Source organism: Suricata suricatta, chromosome 15, assembly GCF_006229205.1.
Source record: "Suricata suricatta isolate VVHF042 chromosome 15, meerkat_22Aug2017_6uvM2_HiC, whole genome shotgun sequence".
Lineage (NCBI taxonomy): Eukaryota > Metazoa > Chordata > Mammalia > Carnivora > Herpestidae > Suricata > Suricata suricatta.
The window spans coordinates 69,867,421-69,891,718 of record NC_043714.1 but is presented as its reverse complement, the minus strand read 5'-3'; the positions used below and the strand labels follow the sequence as shown (position 1 = coordinate 69,891,718).

General features: G+C 41.1%; 1 protein-coding gene across 3 annotated transcripts in view; it reads right to left on the bottom strand.

Annotated features, from left to right (window-relative positions):
* The window catches only part of PHF20L1 (PHD finger protein 20 like 1), an 80,303-nt gene extending 57,934 nt beyond the window's left edge, over positions 1-22,369 (bottom strand). Inside the window, exons 1-5 of one of the 3 annotated variants that reach the window (XM_029923657.1) lie at positions 22,231-22,368; positions 5,747-5,918; positions 5,518-5,602; positions 1,743-1,831; positions 1,419-1,496 (exon numbers count right to left, since the gene is read on the bottom strand). In XM_029923657.1, the coding sequence (XP_029779517.1) occupies positions 1,419-1,496; positions 1,743-1,831; positions 5,518-5,602; positions 5,747-5,918; positions 22,231-22,313 (507 nt within the window). In that variant the 5' untranslated portion in view covers positions 22,314-22,368. Of the gene's footprint in view, positions 1-1,418; positions 1,497-1,742; positions 1,832-5,517; positions 5,603-5,746; positions 5,919-22,230 lie in introns of all 3 variants that reach the window. The other 2 variants (XM_029923659.1, XM_029923658.1) reach the window with 2 other exon arrangements.
* Positions 22,370-24,298: the final 1,929 nt, after the last annotated feature.

The window sequence follows — 24,298 nt, the reverse complement described above, 5'->3', positions numbered from 1 at the left end:
CATATTGCATCTACTTATCCTTTGCTGGTTTAGTAAATTTACTGTCTATCTTTACAAAGCAATGCTCAAGGTACTCGAAATTTAGAAGGTGTACGTATGCAAAGCCGGGTTCTCTCAGCACTTTCTACACTACACCTCAGTCCATTTCCTACATGAAAACAAGCCAAAACTTTTCGGGAAACAAAGACACTTTGAAAAGAGAGCATTGTATAAAAAAACAACTCTTCAAATATTTTTAGTGTGTGTATAATTAAAAATTATGAAGAAAAATGTAAATTAAGAATATAGTGCTACCCATATTCTATTTCAATAGTTTATATTCTGGCAGTGACTTTAATGTTCACATACATCATAATGTAACTACTTATTAAAAGTAAATGCCCAATAACATCCAATGAATTAATTCTTATAACTTGTAATTATAACCACAAACCAGACTTGCTCAGTATCTCACTTTGGGAAAAAAAATGAAGTTTTAGAGTTAGTGCCATCTCACAAACATATACATAACCAGAATAATAAATAATAGCCTTGAAGGGAAAAAAAGAGAGAGAGAAGGTTTGTTTAAATAAACAGGTACATACTAAGTTTCCAATGGTTTAATCAACTGTCTATGCAGGAACCAAGAAATCACACCATTGAATGCTTAAAGGAACATTTTATTAATACATAGAAGTAGGAAGACACAAAGCAATTTCCCGATAGAAGCATTTCCATTTTACACTGCATTTCCATGTTAACTGGGGGAAAAACTGCAAGCTCATCTCTGTGAAACTACATTTTTAAAAAACAGGTGATTTTAAATGATCACACTTCTCAGAAGAGATCAGGAATAGTTTTTTGATCCATATTACTAGATTACTTAAGTGTACACACTTGGATGGAAGCTGACCAGACGATTTGAACACATTTCAGAGGGACACTTTGCACTGCATGGTATGGAACAAATACACAGCGTATTTCCATTATTAGACACTTTTATAGGTTACTTTCAATTCTTAACATTAATTGTAGGTCCAGGTGCTGAAAATCCCAAATAACAGCAGAACATAAAAGAAAATCTTTTAAATTTCTAGCGGCACCTTTTCTTTCCAGTATTTCAGGAAACATATTCGACCAATGGAATCATGGTTTTAACTTCCCCCCAGACTCTCCGTCCAATGCTCACCGCTCATCAGTCTCGCCCTGAGCAGCGACAAGGTATGTAACACACTGCTCTCATCCTGGGTCTCACGGAGCCCTGCCTGAATCAGCCTACAGAGTGTCAGGTAAGCGCCTTTTCAAAGAAGATTAATGACTATGGTTTATAAAAGGAAAGAAGATAAGGAACTCAATATAAAATTTTATATTAAAAATTAACTTTCTAAATCATACTATATACCAGGAAGAACACAACAAAATCAAAAAAAGGCACTTACCTCACTTCCCATAGACTGGCTCCACGATCCAGCTGGGTCGCTAGGACAACACCAGCTTAGTGGATGCTGGGATTTCACCTGGAACAGAAACTAGCGACCTATAACTTTAGAAGGTCTAAAGCCAAAGAAGCAAAAATCAAGTGTATAATTTCTCTTACATTCTAAGCTGTTTTTTCTTGCTGGTATTTGGGGCTATCAGCACATAATCCTACAATTAGTTCACTTTCAAATACATGTATGTATCTTTTTTTTTTTTTTTTTTTTGATCGGTCACCATTCCAGAAGACATCCCTGTGGGCAGCTAGGAATGCCGAACTCTCTTACCTGCCCCTTAGCATCCTCGGGCATGGCTTTAATGTGCATTCTTTTTAAACAACGAATTACTCCATCGTAAAACTGAACTGTGAATGTTCCTGAAACAGGAGCAAGTCAGAATCATTAGAAAACACAACTGAATCTTACAGCAACACTTGAAACCTAGTAAGCAACGCCCTGACAGAAATAAACACACTCTGATCGCAGTAACTGCACGCACACACAGACACAGACACAGACACACACACACACACACACACACACACACACACACCTGTTAAGAACTGTAGGAAGTTGGGGAAGTTTATTTTCTCTTTCCTTCTAATAAGATCATTACTTACAAACATATATAAAATTTCTATAAGAATTATCACTTGCTCTTTTTGGAAGTTTCTTTCCAGGCAACAGAGAGAAAGAGCTGATATGGGGGGGAAACAATCATTTGTCCACAGAGTCACCATATTCATGAACTGGTAAATAAGAATCGATTCCACAGGCGTTTACACCAGAACATACGTTAGAGACCATCTAGAGGAAGGCGATCCTGCGCAGACAGATCACCGATGTGCGGGGAGGCGGGACCCGCAGCCGGGGCGGCCGGGGCTAAGCAGCCCCCATCCCCAAGCCCTCCCACTAACTCCACCCGCCCTCGGGGCTTAACACGCTGCGTAGCCATGAAGCGTATTCAGGTTTTGGTACAGATGCCGCGCTTTCAAGTCAACAAAAGTCAGTGCCGCCACAAAACATAAATTACGTAGATTTTATACTTAAGAAATTGCAATGTTTTTCTAACACGTCCTGTATGAATGAAGGCTGAGAGACACTTTAAGTAAACACGCACTGGACCTTTACGAAATAAGTAAAACAGGGTAAGTGTCACAATCGTTATTACTGGCTCTGAAGCTGGCACCAAACCAGACCTATATTTACGAGGATTTTCCTGAATGTTGTAATTTGAACATCATTTGATTTCGTATTTTCTGTGATTAGCGTAATTCACAATGTTGCCAACATAAAGCTCTAAACCCGTTATTGAAAAAGACTGATAAGTTGACAGGGGTGCAAAGACACTGAGGCAGTGTGGAGAGGACCCACCGCCCGTGCCCCTGACCGACCACCACTCTGCACCTGCCCAAAGTCCTCCTCCCGCAGGAGCGGCCTTCCTGCCGGGAGCACGGCCGCGCGGCACCCGCGCCCACCCCTCCTCGCTGCCCACCAGCCGGTCCGCTCTTGTGCAGCCTTTCTCCTCCACCCCCTCCAGCCTCCTCCTCAGGGATCAGCTCCTGAAATCCCACTGTGACATGAACACTTCCGTGTTCCCTCCGGTTTACAGACTCGCCCCTCCTCTTCGTCTCTAAGACTTACTACAAACACCTCCCCGTTCCTGTTAGTTCTGTTCAGCTCTGACAGTGATTAGAAGGCCTCCGGAAGGCTTCCGGTGCCTGTGCCGTTTCCTGGCGGGAGTGGGGGGGTGCACACGGGGGGCAGGCTCCTCTGCCGTGTGGGGCGCACAGAAATCACAAAATAAAGACCTCTAGGGGAGAGATTTTAATAAGTAATTGTACCTTCCAGCATCTCACAACGGGCGCACTAGAACCGCTCCTAAAACAGCAGAGACTGCAGTGAAGGTCACCACTCTTCCATTAATACAAGCTCTCTGCCCACGGACAAGCGGGATGGGACACAAGGGGAGGGCTCCGCTTCTGAGTGCACCGCACGTGTGGGCCCAGAGGCACCAGCACGTGCCGGCTCCCAAGGAGCTGTAAGCACGGAGGCGGGACCTCAGAGCTCTCCACACTCAAAGAAACCGCTCTTAATCAGTATACAGAGGGTCGGGGCGCCTGGGTGGCTCAGTCACTTGAGCGTCCGACTCAACTTTGGCTCAGGTCATGATCTCAGGGTTCGTGATTCTGAGCCTGCATCAGGCTCTGTGCTGATAGCCTGGGGCCTGCTTGGGATTCTGCCTCCCTCTCCTCTTTCCCCTCCCCTACTCCCTCTCCCTCTCTCTCAAAATAAATAAAAATAAACTTTAAAAATATAAAATAGAGTTTTGTTTAATTTTCCTTCGTCTTCTTTTATTCGGGGTGGACCCTATTAAGTATCCAGCAGGAGTGATCCGTTAGCTCCTCCTTTCGCCCCACAACCGGTTAGTGACTGCCCCGTGCGGGGCCCTGCACTACGCCCCTGGAGAGCCCGTGTGGATCAGACACGGGCATATGGCTCCATAACAGAGCTCTCCAGAAGCGTCAGTGCACAGGGAGGTGAAGCAGCCCAGGAAAGGAGAAGTAACCTGCAAACCTAACAACAGAGACGTCCCTCAACTCCTGCAGGAGGAAAGTGACTGGTGGCGGTAAAATCTTAGCCATGTTTGTTATTTCAATTCCTTAATAAACTGGAACAGGCCTTTGTAAAAGTGTATCATAATTTTTAAGTAGACAGCACTGATTTGCTTTTTCACACCTAACATTCTTTAAAACATCTCTTTTTAAATGTTTTCCTCTTGTGTCTCCTCTTACCTCCCATGTTTTCTCAAGTTTGTTATTACTTTAAATCCTCCGCTTAAATCCCTTCCACATTTCCTTCTCAGCACCTCCAAAAAAATTCAAATTCCATAGCAGGATCACAAGACATTCCATACGCAGACCCCTGCTTCTCTCTCCCACCTCTTCCGGTGTCCTATTCCCTTCAACGGCCGCCTTCACTCCAGCTACAAGGGGGTCCTGCACTTCCTAAAAAGGGCCTCTCTTCTGCTCCTCTGCAATATACCATTTCATTTCTTTCTTCAGAGACGTCTTTCATTCCCTCTTTAGCTGGCCTGTTTGTCCTTCAGGTTTCAAGTGTCCCCTTACTTCTCTTGCAAAGAAGCTCTCACTCAACGTGTGTTTCTTTAGTAAATAGAATGGACGAGCGGTCACGGTTAAGAAACCATTGTTACAGAAAACGGATGTATTTCTGACCTGGAAATGTTTTTACGAGTATCTCACAACCCACTAAAATGAGACTTTAAATAAGAAATTTAAGAAATAAAGTAGTTAGCCTATCTCCAGTCCTAATCTAAATAGTAATTCTCAGGCTTTTCCAAGTTACTCAGTCTCCAAGGTCTGCTGTGTAAACACACCATCCGCCCAGCGGGTTTGCTTCTCTCCCACCGCGTGGACACACCTGACTCCTGGGTTATTTTCCACATCACTGCCTGGTTCAGTGACTTCTGCTCAGGACCACTGCTAGACACCACAGAGGCTATCAGGACACCTCCCTCTCAATTACTCACAGAAACTAAGAAAAAGAGGGGCAGAGGAAAAAGGCGATAAAGGGAATCCTCAAACTGTAAGTTTCCGCACTCTTCCCTCAGAAAACACTGGACAGTATTTTACTTCCAAGTTGAACTGATTTGAAGTTCCCTGTATCCTTCACTTTCCCTAATACTCTGGTTGAGTTGCTCATAAAAATAACTTAGCCGGCAAACTAGAATCAGAGAAGGAAAAATAAAATGCGTATACGATAAGCCTGTCAACTAAAAGCTGAACAGTGTTAACCAACTTTCACACTTGTCCTAAGTTAAACAGTGTATTTAGGTGGTAAGTAGATGACGTATCATGTTATTCTGCGCAATGTGCGACAACGAGACACTCCCAGAAAGAGTATTAGCAGGAAATTCATTAAGTATAATAAAACAAAGAGAAGTTAACGGCTGTGAGTAACAATTAAAAGACTTAAAACTAGAAATACAGTTCAATTTTACTGTCAATCCCATTTTAAATCTAAGATCATTTCAAACGCGTACCTTCTTTGTTAATTGCTTCTATCTTGGCAGGGTAATAGCGACAGTCTGTCCAACGAGCCAGAACTTCTTCTCCAGCTTTAAAATCCTATTTTAAACAACTTTTAAGATCAATACCATGTATAATAAATAAGCATTTCCTTCATAAAAATAAGCTTTTGTAATATTTAACAGACTTCCTTTTAAAATATATCAATACACATCTAGCAAGCGGAGGAAGGCTGCTACTTACAAAGAAATCTTCCTCATCTTTGAGCCCTTCTTTTCTCAGTGCAGGTCTCTCCAGGGGTCTCAACCTATTGCTATCCCAGTAAATCCACTCATCGTAACGATGACTCCAACGCTCAAAATGGACCAACATCTTGCCCTCCTCATAGTCGATTTTTTCAATCCGAGACGGATACCTCCAAGATAAAAAGGAGCTTCACATCAAGAGAAAGTTCTTACTTTTGTTTACACAACGTATTAAAAAGGATAATTTAACTGAAACACTGCTTGCCATTAAATCCAGAAACAAAACAATACGGGTCCATATTTTTAAATGACTGAAACAACAAAGTTTGCTTTATTATTATATGTCTTTAATGACTGGTCTCAATACCCGGTGAGATAAATACTTCAATCCATTCCCGGTGGAAATATAAATTACCTGCACAGTTGTGGGAGGTTAACTGGAAAACACGCTCCAAGAGCCTTAAACACATCCCTACTTTTTGACTCAATCATTACGAATCTGGAACTATACACACAAAGCATTAATAAAGAAAATAGAAACCATCTAAAAATATGGTTAGAAAAACTAAAGACTGTCTACAGCTATACAAACAATGGCATACCCACTGAATGGAAAATTATAGTCTTTTAATGTGGTATTTGCAAAAAATTTACACAGGGAGATGTAAAGTAGCAGCACTGTGTTCAGTAGAATTGTAAGCAAAACAAATTTGTCTAGCGAAAGATCCCAACGTCTACATTTGTCTTTATGACACAAAAATCATGTTTTCCCTATTTCTCTGTACTTTCCAATATTTTAAAAAGCACATCAATGATAAGAAGGAATGCTCAGTTAAACTTTAAATTCTAAAATATAAAAATAACATCACATTGTTCTGTCTCCATGTGTGATGAATCTCCTACGTTAAATTCTAAAATAGAAATTAGTTAACTTGAAACTTTCAACAAGGAAAATTGCCTCATCGTTCCTAATGTACTGTATTATAATGTTCACAGATGACTCAAAATTTTTAAAAGCTATCATTAAATATCCTTAAGAATTCAAAGCGGCACATAGATGATTCGGCCCTAATAGTTTATTTCACATTTTTGCTAGTTTCTGGTAAGTCTGCGATTTTTCTTCTCCCTACAGAAAACCGGCTTTCAGTATACAGCACAACAGACCTTACAGAACGTCAGAATTTAGGAACCGGTAACTACTCGCTTTGTCCCGCTCGGGCTATCCAGAGCTTCTTACACATTTCGAGGGCCCTGAATCCCTCTCTGCTGCGGCTTCCTTCCCCACTCTGGTTTGGTTTTCCCACTTGGGACTGACTCAAAAACATCACGCTCGGTCAAACGTGCGCCTTTGTCCACTCGGTTCTTTCTGCCTGGCGCCAGGCTGCCTCCCCCTTCCCTCCCTCTCTCTCCAGACTTGGATGAACGTGCAGTCACGTGTGTAAAGACTCCCCAACCCCTCCCCCTGCAGCCCTCACCGTACCCACCTGGCCACAACCACCTCAGGGCAGGCTCACGAACTGCGTGGCGCAGAGCACTTACAGCCCTTGCGACGTTAAAGCACGTGACACAAAAAAAGGGTCTTATGGTAAATAAAACAGCCTGAAAAAGTACTGGCTAAAAAGTTTGTTTTCTATACTGAAAGCCTTCCTGGTCCTGTCAACAACATGGAGCTAACATTTACTATTCCCAAAGTTACAGGAATACGTAATCCTCTCATCAGGAAGCATTTATTAACATTTCTCGTGACAGCAGACCTCGACGGGACATGATTTTAGAAGCTACTCTAGCCTGTGGGCCTCAAGGAGCAAGAGCCACGGCCATTGCATCCCCCAGCACCTCGCCGAGTGACAGACGTACACCAGGCACTTGGGGAAAGCTTGGAAAGCGTAAGAAGGGACGTTAGAGACAATCCGTACGTGTCTCCATAACTAAGAAGCCTGTCGACCTTGTACCCTGATGTCAGAGCTTACTCTTAGTCTCTCCGGGGGAACGGGTGTGGACGAGGAGACATTCTGCTCAAGAAAGGCCTAAGAACAAGGAAACCCAAAAACCCAGGCACCCAACATAGCCCCGAGGTGAACACACTGGCCAGACCCACGCGGGGCCAGCGCTGTGACCCCGGGCTCCGGCAGCGTTGCTCTGATTGTGTGTTTGTTCCTCTGGTTGTTACGACATCAAAACTCTCAACGGCGCCCAGGGAAGCCTGAGGGAAGGCTGCTCTTTAGTTCACTTTCCGACGTTCACCAGCTACTGCACCAGTAGGAAAAGATTTTCTTTCAATTATAAAGATGAATAAATGCATACCTCCACATGTTTATTACCACACCTTTTTTATTTTTGAGCAAAACATTTGGGGTTTATTCTCTAGGTTCCTTCAAATTCTAAACATAAACCACTCGGCATATTTCAAACATCTCCCGAAGTGAGAATGGTCCAGAGGAACCAACACATCTTTATTTTCATAACATGACTGAATTCAGCGAAGAGTCAGCATCTAATAACTTCACAGAGTTTAAATCTGAACTGCACTTTTAAGTAACTTACAGGTTTCCTAAAATATTTCAAATTCTGTTTCACTGACAGGATGCCTGATGCAACGAGGAGACCTTCAGGGAACTGCTTCAGGGTAACTTACAGCACATTCTCCTCTTTACACAGATCCCCAGAGATGGAGAGGTGAACTTCAGATGAAGGCCGAGAATCACATAAGTAACACAAATTCCCAAGATTAGTATCTCTTTTCATTCTTATAATGTTTACAAACCAAATTTTGAATCTTAAACAAAGGAGCCATAAATATTACCATTACTAAGAATGATTGAATTTCTGTTCATTCATTCAACATATCTTTGGGCATCCAATAAGATTAAGGAACTTGCTAGGCACTGTTGGTAGGTAAAAAGGAAACATAATTAACAGCTACCTTCAAGGAGCTTAGCTTAGAGGCAGTCAAGGAGATGAATCAGAGTATTTACATCTGCGTTAGGCTCTCTGTTCTTTCCTTACTGAGTGTCAACTGCTCTTTATATACCTTTTCTCCTCGGATCCTGGTAACCATCCAAGGTATAGATAACACAGGCCCCATTTAACAGATGACTGTCCAAGAATACACACTGTAGCGCATTCACAGCCCAAACCAACTGGCACAAAAGCCTACAGGAGAACTGGGATAAGGCCTGTACCAAAGTAACTATATCATACATGGTAAACCGCTAAGTATATATAAAAAATTTTACATAAGATGCTATTAATAGCTCAGAGAATACCGGGGAGGGCACCGAAGGCTCTTGGGAGACAGAATCTATGTTGGTCTTGGTAAGGGCCTTCCAGGATTTAGACTTAACGAGCCTGGTACAAACAAAGGTTAAAGTATGCACATTTCCAGTTAGTCAATCAATGTTCATTTACTTAAAACCAAAGTCAGCGAATCAGCCAGAAATGAGGATTCAGAGACAGGCAGAATGACATTTCTGTCCTCAAGAACCTCGTGACCAGAGACTGGAGGGGCGGTTCACGGAAACCGCTCCTTTTGGCCAGACAACAAAACAAGCAATAGGGTTGCATAAAGGAGAATGGCGGGGGGACATCGATTGGACTTGTTAGCTAGGTTCAAACTGAAGGGCTCTATAAGAGCAAAGTAACGAAATGCTCCATCATTCTAGAAACAACAGGAAATCCCTTACTTTGGTGATCAGTTACACCTTAGGGGGGAGAAACCTGACATCAAGATCTTTGCGATGGCAGATTAACAGACAGCTCTATACAAAGAAACGATTTCCCCTTGCTAGCACATGGCCCATAGTACTAATGCTTTGATACATACCATGAATGAAAAACAATGTTGAAAAAAATGTATGTACAAATACCCCTCTATCTTGACCTACAGCACAATTATTTTGATGTACAATTTAGGCTTTATTATAACTGAGTGTGAATGGAACATAAAATTTTTCTAAATAATTTGGAAGATGTAGTGACAATGGTTTTGTCTTGTCATTTTTTTAAAGGCTAAAATTACAGAGAAGTTAAAGAACAGTGATTAGGCTGAGTCCCAGACATTTATGAATGACTGGGGAAAAGATGTGAGTCGTGGAGCCTGGGGTTTCAGAGTTAAAACAATGAAGGATAAGAAGAAAACACCGTGGTTGGCATTTTTTAAGGGCTGAAGAGAAAGAGCTGGAAGTATGATTCCTCGATGTCAAAATTCCACATAAAGCTCTCGCCCCCTTACCATGAGTGACTGCACACCATAAAATGTCCACTATGCACCTTCCCTATTCTAATCCCACTCTGAAACGCATGCCTTGCTGAAATGATCTTGACTTGTATGGAAAACAAAGGATTGCCTTCATCGTTCTGGGTCTGCCTCAGCTTCATGTGCCTTTTACACTAGATTCCTAGCAAGTATAACAAACACACTTAACAAGAACAATGATCCACTCCAAAAATGGTTATTAGGAATGGAATGGAAACAAACAGCATTCAGAAATTCTGAGAAGATTTTTACACTGATCTTTGCTGAACTTAACAGTATTTTCATACATGCAATTCTATTACCATAATCCATCAGCTGATTTCTCAGGACCCTCTCTGAGTTAGTGTAGTCAAAGACTTCAGCGGTCAAGTTAAACTGTGGCTGTAACTACAGAGTAGAACAAATCCATTACCAAGAATAACAATCATTTTCACCTTTCCTGGATGCTTATAATACTTTATTGCCTCATCTGAGAATACCAACATTTTAACACTGTTACTGCTCTCTCCCACTTATACAAGATTGTTCTGAGGAGCAGTATCTGCGGATTCTAGGTCAAATCCGCAATCCATTAAGAACCAAATAATAACCAGACAGGTTGGCCATACACAGAATACACTGCATCAGTTCCCTACAGCATCGACTCCTGAGTGTTGTCAAAACACAAAGAGAATATGAGAAATCTAAGACGGGAATTACGCTTACAGATGAATTCCTATACACTGTTATCTGTTTAACATGGGCAGGTCCTGATTCACTCACTCAATCAGGAGAGCATGATGCCCTGAGACTGTATGCAAACACTGTTTGGTGTAGAGATGTACCAATGTTCTTTTGGAAGTGTGAGTTCCCAGCTTTACTCAGATTTTCAAAGGGACCCATGATCAAAAGCAAAAAGTCCTTCTAGAAGGCAAGATGATCTATTAACACTCATTATCACAGGTGCTCCATTATCCTTGGAATGAAAAAGAAATAATGGGCACGCAGCTATTAAAAACATATATATTCAATATACTGACAGTAAAACAATTAAACATTATGTGAACTCATTCTGATTTGTTATCTAGTTTGTAATATCCAGATCTTTACCTGTATTGATAAAGAAAGGCAACCATGAGGAAAGGCCAAGAGAAATTCCTTGACACACTTATGGCCGGGGAGCTCCTGAACTTCGGCCCCAGGACAGAGTAGTGAACTACTCACTGACAGGTGACAATCCACTGAACAAGGCCAGCTAACATTACGAATGTCCTACAGACCATGAAAATTCACTCTGCGACTTAACAAATCATTTGAATAAGCACCACATTAATCAAAAAGGCAAAGGATTTTAAATCTCTGCCCCAATAAGTTATTCAAACTATTTTAAATAATAGTCATTTTTGTTCATATTGGCAAGACAATAAAATGTCTAAGTTATGTAAGTCTAAAAATTGACATTTCCTCATTCATTTCATTTAACTCCACAAACACGGAGTTTCTAATTCACTATGTGCCAGACACTAAAGCTGGACTAAAGCTACAAATAAAAATGTTATTCCAATCAATAAACTCAAATTCAGGAGGAAATTAAAAGAAAACGAGAATCACGTAAGTTCACACACTTACAATGTTATAGCTCGTATATTAAAGATACATAAAAGAAGCACACAAAAAGAGTACCTAAATGAGATGTTCTCCTAGATGCAGTAGGTCTCTAATTTTCTTTGATGTGTATTTATTTTTGTGAGAGAGACACACAGTGCGAGCGAGGGAGGGGCAGAGAGAGAGGGAGACCAGAATCCTAAGCAGGTTCCAGGCTCTGAGCTGTCAGCACAGAGCCCAACGCGGGGCTTGATCCCACAAACGGCGAGATCATGACCTGAGACAAAGTTGGATGCTCAACTGACTGAGCCACTCAGGCACCTCGGGTCTCTAATTTTTAAAAAATGAAACACACTTGAAATATGATTGACACATAATTTACATATCAGCAGAAAATTAGGGAGTTAGGATTAACAACTCCAAATGGTTTTGTGGATAAGCACTTCGTAAGTAAGAAACTAACATGGCATCATTAAAAAAAAAATAACTAAAACACATTAGAAGAACTAGAATTAACAGAGGTGAGAACTTCCTTACATACAATTGTTAGGAGGAGGATTATTTGCCAAATAATAAAAATTAATGACCTTTAAAAATTTTAGCTTCTTTGTGGTACTTTAAATTTATTATTATGGCTTATAATTTTCAAAAGGGTTTTCTCACCCATTCAACTCACTGATTAAACTCAAAGAACAATGTCACTTAGTGTTCTAGTATTTTTTGGACGAAGTGCTTTTAGATACTGCATGTTAATTTGTTCACACTTTATCAACACACTGAAAACTTTTTGTATCCAAACGTGACATTCCAAAATGAAATATCAATACGAAAGAATCTAGACTTCCCAAAACACTCAGCTAGTAGTTTCTATGTCAAAATCTCATCTTCCCCAACACCGAATTCTGCATGTCTCATCCCATCGCCCCCCAGGTCTTGGCGGCGGCGGCAGTGGCATGCGCGCCCAGGACTCGGGGCCAGTACCTGCCGCCTCCACCAGTTCACACCTGTGCGGCCGCAGGCAGGGGGACCACATCAGCTGTGTGTGTCGCTTCCGATGCCGCCGCCTTTCCCAGTGAGGTTTCCTTCCCGGTCCCTGGGTGTGAAGTCCCACTCCTCTCTACCTCCTTCATCTCCTGCCGTGCTGATACCCGTCCACAGTCAGTTCTAATCAATCCAAATGCCTACACCGTGGCCTTTCTACTTAGGACCATCTCCCACTGTAAGAAGCGATTGGACTATCAAGAGTTCCTTTCCTACTCTACCCCCAAAAATGCTACCAGCTCTGTATCCAAAGGTTATGTGCTTTTTATACTTTGTTCCGACTCACAGGACCAAACTCCGTTTTACTTCATTTTGTCACAAAACTCAAAACTCTAGCAGGCTGAGGTCCGCTCAGTTTCTATTTCTTAATATTTAGGACTTAAAACTTACTTTACTACTAGAGGAAATTATATGTGTTTACACACCTACTGATTGAAGTTTTATTTTTTTTTAATACTTTACTGTCAAATTGGTTTCCATATAACACCCAGTGCTTCTCCCCACAAGTGCCCTCCTCCATGACCTTCACCCCCCCTCTGATTTACACTCACTCCTCTCCCACTAGATTCTACTTAGAATAACTAAATTTCACGCTGTTACTATAGTTAAAGCTAATGTTTACATTGTGCCTACCATGTCACACAAACCAGGATAAGCTTTAACATGCACTCTCTTGCTCAATTCCCAGAGAGCTTTTTTGAGTTCGGTACTATTACCCCAGTTTTTCCAGAGGTCACAGAGGCCCTGAACCATGAAGTGACCTGCTCGAGCGCAGACAGGTATGTAAGCGGTGGGCCCCTGAACTGAGGTCTGTCTGACCTTAATGACTGTGCTTCACTCGACGTGCATCCTGCACCTTGCCAGCTAACCGCGTTCACCTCCTGTCGCCCTTACTGCAGTTTGAAATGCAGGGGGCTCTTACTAAGAGGTACTGAAAACAAAAATAGTAAGACAATCAGATATCATGTTTGCTTTTTCTTATAAATTCAATTTTAATCTTCTGCTTTTGATATAAAATGCCTGAAGTTGGTCTTCATTAGCCCAAAGAGTATAGAAAACAGCTTTTATGACACTACACAGCCATGCATAGAAAAGGCTCTTTTGTTTTATTATTAAAATTTCTCAGAAGATGTACTATACCTCACTGTGCCTCGGTATGAAACATCACATTAAAATGAAAGAGTCTGAGAAAAGAAAGTGGCTTAACTTTTAGGCTGTTTCAAAATGGGTATAATATAAATTTAAAAATTAAGATAGGAATTCTGGGGGTGATTTGCTATAGAACTAAAAAAAAAACACTGGGTGACTTTAAAAAATAAAATTTATTAGTCTAGTTTGACAATTATAATTCTATGCATAGTTTTCAACTGGTAAGTCACAACTCATTTGCCAAAATCTCCTGGAATAGTAACCAGATGTCATGATATTCCCTAAACACTGGGGTTCATTCTTTACCCACCTGTCAAAATTCAAAACACTCGGTTGGGTATCTTTAGGAGTAAAAGGGGCGAGGCCTTGTACATATGTATTATTTCACATAAGTACCTTACACTTTGGTACCTTCCCTAACCATGATGCACTGGGAACATACTCATTTTTTAATTAAAGAGGTGAACTTTCTGGCAATGAAAGCCTTTTAAGACACATAGAATATTAAATTTTCAAATTCTTTCTTCAATTTCACTGCAACAATTCTCTCAAAGACTAGTTAACTACAGTTACTGAAACAACTAACACTTGCAGGTCAATTTCCAGTTTAATAAAACGAAAAGTTCTCTATGGTGACGAGTGATGTATGAGAGGTGGTAGGAGGGATGATCAACAGTTCAAAATAAAAAATCATATGAAAATACTAACAAGTGGGACCCTTATAAGGAATCACAAAACTAAACTGCCTTTTCAATATCATGTTAATTTCTTTTTAACAAATTATACTGCTACTTAAAACTTAGTATTTTCTCCCTTAAAGAATCAATTAAAAACAAAATTAAAAACTTTTCAGCACCTATAGATAGCAGTTCTGTCTCCTCCGCAAAACTAGAATTGCCAGCCATTCTTTTCAGCAGAGTTGACTACCACCACAGATAAATTATTTCCCAACTAGTGGCTGTGATCAACTCCCCGTCACAAAATAAAGTATCATCTCATTGGATGTGGCAAGTGTAAAATCTCACAGTACATGACGATGCTCAGCAGTTGTGATGTAATGAAGAGAGCTGGATGCATGTGATATACAGTGGCTGACCTTCAAGCAAATGTCAGGTAAGCAAATGAAACAGTCTCCTCTTTTAGACCAACTCTTGCCATTACATGAGCACACATGCACACAGAGCCCAGTACAATAAGGCCAAGGTTCCTGGATTTTACAATACATTTGTGAAGAAGCTAGGAAATCATCAGCTTGCAGCTTCATTTGAAGGTAAGCTTGGGAAGGAGAGTTTCTAGGACAGACAGGCTTGAAATTAACCTACCTTGTAGAAGACAATTCCATGGAGCAAAAGTGACACGGGCATGCGGGACCCTCAGGGCCCTTCTGAACACCAGAGAGATACACATCGCTAGAGAAGGTCAGGAATTCAACTAGCCTGTCAGTGCTGAGCCCATTTACTCCCTGAAGCTAAGGCTCAAACTTCAGGGTGTCCACATATGAGGCAATGGGTTATAGGAACAACATCACGAGACTAAGGCAAGAGAACCTGGGTACAGGATGATTTTTCTAACTAGATGAACTGGAATAAAACAGCTAATATCTCCAAACCTAAGATATGTCATTTCTAAACTGGTAAAGATCGTCCCACGCCTGATAGGGTCTTTGTAAAATTCAAGAGACATACTGAATACCCCCCTATGCCCCGAATCGGTACAGAAGTTACCATCTCACAACAGCAATCCATAATTACCTCTAACCATGGACAGTCTGTCTGCCCCTTAGCAACAAGCACCTAATCCCAACAATCCAGCCATGTAGTGCTGGAGATTACACAAAGCAGAAAAAGGCAAGAAACCTGAAGCACTTTGTCAAAGCATGTGTAGGTCAATATACTCCACTGAAAAACAGCAAAAAACGATTTCTGAATCATGCATCATTTTGCAGTGTACTTACATTTTACTTCGTCCGTCTAACATAAGTAAATAAAAACGGACTATAAATTCAAGTATAATCCTGGCCATTTCCATTGCTATCCGCCTCATGAACTTTATGTTTGGGTTGACAATTCTGTGTATCCCAGACCAGTGGATCCCTTACGTGGCCGCCAGCCCGGCAGCATCAGCAGTACCTAGAAACGTTTCAGACGGTGCACAGCACTGGGCCCCTGGGCTCCCGGACCTACTGAACCAGGAGCTGCGGGCGGAGGCCTGGTGACATATGCGGGACAAGCCGCACAGGTGAACCTGCGGCTGCTGGAGCCCCTCTCCTCGACTTCCCCGAAACCCCATTCAGAACGACTGGCCTCGTCACCCAGGACTTTTGTCAGAGAATCAATTAGTGAACGGTTACCACATGGAAAGTGAGGGAGTCAGGGCATCCCCACAGGTAACATACACTTTTCTAAGCCAATAGCTATGGTTCTAAGTAATTTCAAAAGTAAACAATGACAAGTTTTTAAACGAGTGGGAGAGCAGGCTGGGGAAAGGCCAAGAGCGTGCCCGGCACCACTGTCCCCCAAACTTCGACACTGCTCCCTGTGTTCCAACGAGACTCAACTGTCCCCACTGCTGTAACTCATGTTTTCTCTTCTTTTACTGACCAGACGTGTGGAGCCAACGATGTAGGACTTCCACTCTGTCTTACTTTTGCCTCAAGTCTGTATGATTTACCCATCTAAAAGTGAGATTACAAAAATCTATCATCCCTAAATAGATGGAAAGTAGACCAAAGAAATTTCAGTTTCCAAGTCAAGGGACCTGAACGTCACAGCCTCGTTTTAGGAACCTGAAGGCAGAGAAGGAACTCTCCAAAGTCACACAGTTCATGGGGGAAGAGCACCCAGAACTCACATCTGCTGACTTCCAGTTACATTTACTTTTTCCAATATTCCTTTTCTTTCACCTTCCAAGAAAACTAGGGTGAGCAAAAACTGAGCAGAAAACAAGAAGCTCTACAGGAAATCAATCAATATAATGAGAGGAAGAACATCAGAGTAAGAATTAGAATAATAAATACATCCACTCTGCCCCTATGTCTGACCTTGCTTTCACCATTTTTTGAGGGAAGAGGACAGAGAAAGAGATCTTTACCTTTAAAAGTTTACAGAGTTTTGGTGAAAAGTTTTAAAACTAAAAACTACAATGTTTGTGCACTGATACAGACCTACATGATGATGAAACTGAGGACTCACTTAGATTTTAAGATTCAAAATTTGTGACTTTCTGAATATAAAAATCTTGAAATTAAAAAAAATCACATAGCTTTCAATTTGAAATTCTCTGTAAGAGGAGTCCTTAATCTGGAGTTCTTGGATAAATTTTCTATGACGACTCATACAATGTAATTCAATCTCGGGTGTATATAAATGTGACTGTACATTTTGCTGAGTCAACAAGCTAAAATTAGGTTTTCGAAGGTAGGTGGTAACTCAAAATAAGAATTGATCCTTTTCAAATATACAGAGTTAGGGAAACCCAATATACAAAATAAAATTATTCATATTAGCAAAAGATTTCCTATTTTCAAACTATTCACCTAAGATTTCTACAAACTTCAAACTCACCTAATTTAAAAATGACATGAGTTTTAAAATTTGATCGACATGATTACTTTTCAGTAACATTCTCCTACTGCAAATAGAGATAACACAACTTATTTCTATTAACGTTTGCCTTTGAATAACTAAATTCAATTAGAAAAAAGCAACCCTTTTTATTCAGAAAATATATACTTTTGCTCAAATTAGAAACTATTTGTACTTGCTACAATCTGTATTTCCTCAATTTTCCCACTCCATTAAAATTCTGTTTGTGAACATTTTAAAAACTCTCATTTGCAAATGTTCCATACAGTTCAAAAAACTCCCAATGTGTGGAAACAGCATTTGCCAATTCAAGTTTACACTATTCTATCAAACTCTGATACATGGAGATATCTCTACTTTTTTTTTTCATTTTCCTTTCCTTTATATCTAGGCAAGAATAGAAATATTCCCCAAAAAAGGGTCAGAAGAAGAGCATTAACTCATGTGAATATTTTAAATGAACCCTATATTTCAAATTTCAGAGCATACTTGTGAGTTTTCATAACTAAATCACCCGCTACAGAGTAACTATTGTAATTTCATTCCAAAGACAGAAGTTAAACCAGTAGTCCAAACCAGTTTGACTTTTTCACTTTTCTTCCTGACCAATATTCAGAATGATTAGAAATGACAATATTTGCAAAGGTGCTTTATAAACTATAAAGCTCTGCAGAAACTAAAAGATTTTATTATCACCTCAAAAAGATGGTTTATAGCTGGTCACAATGACATGACTTTCCTTCTAGGATCCAGGCCATTCTCACAGCAATACTAAAGTTCCATTTAAAAACTTACACACTTAAGTCTTCAGACCCTCAAAGATTTACTTTTCAACATTCCCTCTTCCTTTGTATTTACTTCAGTGCTTTATAACCATGCACCATTTTTGCAGAATTTAAACCAAGTTTAAATACGTTATTTGATCCTTAAAAGAATCCTCTAAGTAAAAGACAGTGACACTGCTTCCATCATACTGATAAGCCAACTGAAGTCAAAGACTGATCCATATTTACAGAATCAGAAAGTGACAGTCTGACTTTGAACCTGCCTCTTTTGTCCTCAGAATTCCCTTCCAGAATCTCCAACAGAGCTTCAACTCTGACCTTTCTTTCCCCAAATACACTCTTGTATCAACGACCTGCATCCTTTTTCATTCTCGTGATGTTACTGCACTCGAGAGAGTACCGCCCTGGGGTGCCATGGTTTTAATGTACAGGGGTGTGGTAGAAAGTATGATGGAGGTAAGACGGAAAACGGTTGGTTGTGGGGTATCTGGCTGACTCAGTCTGTAGAGCATGCGACTCCATCTCAGGGTTGTGAGTTCGAGCCCCAACACTGGGTGCACAGATTACTTATAATATTAAAAAAAGGAAAAGAAAAAGAAAATGATTGACTGTATTAGCTATAAACATTACCATATTAAAAGTCCGTTAAATTAAAAGGCTGTGGAGAAAAAAATTAAACTATGTTTTAAGTAAAACTGTAACAGTAATTAAGCAAACCCCCCCAAAAAATAAATTAAAAATTCAATAAAATTAAAAAAAATTTAAGCAACCTAACTGCTCAGCAGGAGTTAGGTTTAGTCAGTATAGGAAATCCAAAAATCACACACTGGAACTGAATGGCCTCTCATGGCCTCTTAGGGCCTGCATTCGTTAGTGCTGGTAAATATTCAAACCAGCAAAAGAGTTTCCTAATGTAGCTCTAAAGTGACTTTGAAAACAAAAAGTAACAAATCACTACTTAAAAAAATGTAGACCGTGTTTTCAAGGATGAAGTGTCTCTGTGAACTCTAAAGGGTATGCAATATGCTTTGCTCAAGCAGTAATAAGGTTAGTTTTCATATGAAAAGGACTCTATATTTCTATGAAATCAAATCTACCCCCAACCTAAAGTTGGAAGCTTACTTCGGTTTATTTCTGCCCACTGTGTTTAGAATCTATCTTTTTATTTCTAGGGCACACACTATTAATGATGCTCCTTTTCGATATAGGACACATCTTTTACAAAGAGACCACGTTGACATTTTGGGTGCTCCACTATCACCACTTTCCCTTCTCACTTCTCTACCAACACGTGATGTTATTTCCTTCATGAGAGACACATGGCTTTACTGGAAGTGTCTTGTGTGCAGAGACAGCAAGCAGTATCTGCGTCCTATGTGTCCCTCCCTGTCCGATGCCTGTAATAGTTCAAAAGACATTTATGTCAAATAGGAAGCCAATACTCTTCCCACTGTAGTGAATAAATAGGGAAGGGTAAGCACTCTACCTGGATGCAACAAGAGAATGGGAAAGAAAACTGGGAGAGAGGGGTGAAAGTGGAAGGGGAATCATTTCAGTAAAATTTCAGCAATTAACTATTTTGCACCTCACAAAAATATTAAGGTTTCTCAACACTCAAATAATACTGCTACACTTTTACCTGACATTCAAGCAAAAATCTGTAGCACTGATATGAAATGACCCAAATGGAAAGATATGAATAAGGTTTATTGCCTCATTTAAAAATGAAGCCTGCCACAGAGGACTGTGTCTTACAGAACTCCTCTGTGCCTACCTAAAACCCTAATAAATCTTAACAGTGAGTTGTCTTTCAGTAAAGCGCTTTAATACTCAATGACAGGGTCACCCAAGGCTCCCTAGTTCCTGAGACTACCAACATTCATAAGCAAAGTCACAGTAAGGAAACGATTTAACCACCTCGAAGATGTATATACAATACTCTTAATTCCTTTCTAATTAAGGAGCCAACTGTAGCAGAAAGCTACAGTCTTCATATAAAGGAGCTCATAAAAATCAAACCGATGACATGGTTTACTGATCATCATATAGGATTGTTCTGACTGATGTTTACTTATTTTCAAGACACCATTACTACCAGGGTCATTAAAATGAAAACTGAATTTCATCAATGTATATGCACGCATGTTATCACACTAACGAAGCACTTAGGAATTTCTTGGTGTGAAGCATAAGACAACGAAAAAACTTAGCTACAATTATCATTTTTCCTCTCAAATTCCAAGTACTCTGAAAGCACTTTTAGGCTTGACTTTTAAAGTAGTTCTTTTTCACAATCTTTTTAACTACTGGATCATCAATTTAAGAGCTGCTGAATTAGAAAACATTTCATCACTGAAAGCAAATTTCTTACTAATACTAAAATGATGCTCATATCCCTGAAAACCTCTAGGAAAACTAATAAACTGTGTGATTCTCCAAAACTGGAAGCTATTTCCATTGCAACTCTGTCAGTTCAGAAGCCTAAGAAAATATGCTAACATGAATTAACTAGTGATTTAAAAGCTAATAACTTAAAAAAAACTTAAAATATTAAAATTAGCATCAACAAAAAAGTACCCCTTCTCATACCACAAAGAGATTTAACAGCCCTCAGAGTAAAAACTTCTTTGGGACCAATGAGAACCAAAGAGGGCCGGTCACTGATGGATGGGCACCTTCTGTTACACGGTCTGACGCAGCGCTCCTCACTCGGGAGCGCGTGGGCTCCCTTGGCGAGCGCTCACCGTGCCTAGAGATGATTTTTAGCTTCATGACTACAAGGGATGCTACTGCCCGGTGCAGGTGCTTCCTAAACCCCACCTGAGAACTACTATGTTCATTCTCCACCTGATGAGAAATAACAATTAAGTCCCCTAAAAACAACTATGTTCTGAGATGCACCTTATGGGCATGGAGCCAAACAACCCACTGCCTTCCCACATCACACGGTCCTAAAGCAGTGCCTACAACAGAGCCCATTCGCCTGGGAGTCAGGGACTGCAGCACTGTAAAGCCAGATACTAAGAGACGAAAACCCCAGACTGGTCTAAAGTCAAATGTCATGACTAAACCAGATCTCTCTGCCTGCCATTTGCCAACTCAGGAAGTTGACTTAATGCAAGTCAATCAAAAGCACATTTATAAAATGCCCACTATGCTTTCAAAGGAGCTGTAGTGAGAGAAAAACGTCAGAAAGTCTGGTGGACCAGGTCCTGGACTAGCTAAGCCACTAGATCCTCATCAAAGTAACGGGCTTCAAGAGAGCCAGACGGCCGCACTCCCTGGAGAGGAGCTCTCAAATGCCCCTCTCGAGGGGGCAGAGGGGGGCCGAGGACAGCAGGAACAGACTTCCTCCTGGGGAGAACTAGGGGGCAGCTAGGAGGACTGAGGAATGCATTCCCCAGGAGAAAGAGGGAACCTGGCCATCTCGACTGTGGCCTGGTGCCCCCGCGTGGTTTCCCCTTCTTTGCGGGTGATGGTTGTGACCTCACACCGCTGTGTGACGGGTGTATCAGGGCCTTAAATTCACCACTTACCACAGGTGGCCAGAACAGAAGAAATTTAAAAAGGTCTGAAAGTGCTGCCCATTTAGTGTGGGACGCTTACAACCTGCCTTCGGTTCACTACCCTCTGCGGAAAGAGGGTGCAGACTGGTTTCTGAGCTGTGCTGGGGCGGAACAGACAGCGGCTGGGCTCACGGTCACCATGTTCTGTATTTTGGAAGACGACCTCCGACACCAGCCAAGAAAAGAGATTTTTTACAACAAGTTTGATCTAAATTAACCCCCTCCCTCCCACCACCAATATGGCTCCTATTCAGTACACCAGGTACCGCCACTCTCTCTATACTGCATACTCTAGATTATTATTTTCAGTTCAGTGCTCAAATACCAAAAAGGACTCTAAGAACAGCTTTGAGATGCTAAACCCACAAAGCCTGTTGTAGGAAGCCTAAAAAAAGTAGACGCGTACTTAAAACAGGACTACGTCAATGTTTCTGCCACCATCAAAAGAACGGCACGGAGACAGCGTCTGTAAGGCCACCAATCTCGGGCTCTCCGTCAAAGCTCCGTGTTTTCCATACCATTTCTGTAAGTAGTCCAGTGCCTCCAAACGCGCACCAATCTCAAAAGTGATTCCAGGACGATTTGGGGGCTTTTTACTCATCTTGAGATCCTATTCTTCAGTATTCGCTTTTCACTACCTCAAGAGGAAAAACAAAAAAAAAGGAAAAAAAAGAGTTAGATTCCAATGCATAAAATGCATAGGGAATAAGACAGAATTTTAAGAACACTGCATGAAAAGTTAAAATAACTGCCAAATTTTAAAGAAATTGGGACGATGAGTACCAGTATCTAGAGGTAAAGTACGGTGCAACTTGCAGGCAGTCTTGATAATGAATTAAGGAAAAGAACACAAAAAAGAACCACTTCCAAAGAGCCAACAGATGAGCATTCAAACTTGCTAATGGCTAAAACGCTTTAAATTTTAACTTGAAAATATCCAAGAAAATTCTCCACACCAACTGAAACCGGTTTGTCTTGGAAAAATCAAGACACCTGAGGGCTCCGGAATATGGCCGTTGAAATTCCTAAGAGTGCAAATGAATGACGTTTTCCCACCGCCGTGTGAGCGCCTCACAGTCCACTAGATGAGAGGCGGACGAGCACACAGAGGAGGAAGCAGCAGACACACTCCTCTGCCAGTGACAACTTCAATAAGAAGTCGTGTGATTAGGGCTTTTCATTACCCAGGATTTCCCACTTTGGTAGCGAATGAGTCAGTAATTTTAATTTAACGCATGAAGTTGCATCGGAGATGCCTTCCTCACACTTCACATTCAATAAGCAACAACGATATGTTTTTTTTTTTTTAACTACAGAATTTAGTTCTGCTCTATCTCATCGTAGTCAGTGCCCACACTGACAAATAAAAGTGGCAGTAATGTTTAGGCAAACAACAAACTACAAGAGTATCTAGTCCTCTCTGGACCGCTGACTCGTGACTCTCGCCTCTTGGCCACACCGGACAACGAGACGCCACAGGTAGACTTTGTCATTCACTAGTCCTTGAGGAATATGAACGCACTTTGAGACAGGCTAGACCAAAACATAACCAACAGGTAATCAGGAACGCAAACCTACTATTTGGGGGGGGGGGGAGAGCCCCTAAAACCTTTGTGGTATTTAGAATTACTAACAGGGTGATGCTCTCTCCCAGGTTAAAAAAGAAAATACACAACTAGATCTCTTTTTTTAATGGTTTGGTCACAATTCAAAAGAGACAAAACATAACAGCAGTAAACATGAAAATGGACTGTCCTTTCCTCTTTGAAAGAATCTAACAGGTAAGGGTTACAAACAGCACCAATACTTGCCATAAAAATATGTTAAATCAAATCTGAATACTCATGGGGGGCCTATCCTGTGTCCCTGGCAAAAACAAAGATTAATACATGAAAGTTAACAGGAAGCTAGGACAGAGGGTATTTGGTGTAAAAAGAACAAAAGCATGAATATATATATATTTTTTTTTTTTTGAGTCTGGTCAGTTTGCAACATATAAGGCAGTTAGTTAAATATTTGTACAGAAATCTAACGTTTTCTACTGTTCTTCACAAAAAGAAGTTAGTATGGGGCAGTTTACCAGTTACACTATTTTCTACAAACTTCGAACCCATACAAGTGATGTCGTTAAGACCTATAAACTCCCGGGGATACTTTGGGATGAGGCACGATTCCCTCTTCCCTGAGTGGAGAGAGGAGGTTGGGGAGGGATTCGACTTAAGGAAAAGACACCGTAAGACCATCCATGGGGAAGCGGGGAGGGACTACGTGAAGCAAGAAGAGAAAAGAGCACGGGGAGAACGGAGGGGAACATAAATAGAAAAGAAAGCGAACAAGAATGGCAAAAATTTATCTGGAGGGTTAGAGTTGTAGGAGATGACAACTGGGAGGGAAGAGAAAATTAGAAGAAGATAAAACGCCGAGAAAGTGAAGCAAAGGTCAGAGAATGGCCGCGGGGCCACAGAAGGTGGGGGGCTGCTGCGGGGCGGGAGGGGTTGGCAGAGCCGCACTGGAAAGGCTCAGAAGGCGCAGGCGACGAGGGGGAGGTGCCTCCAGGTTTGACAGCCGTCCGGACCGCCGCAGGGG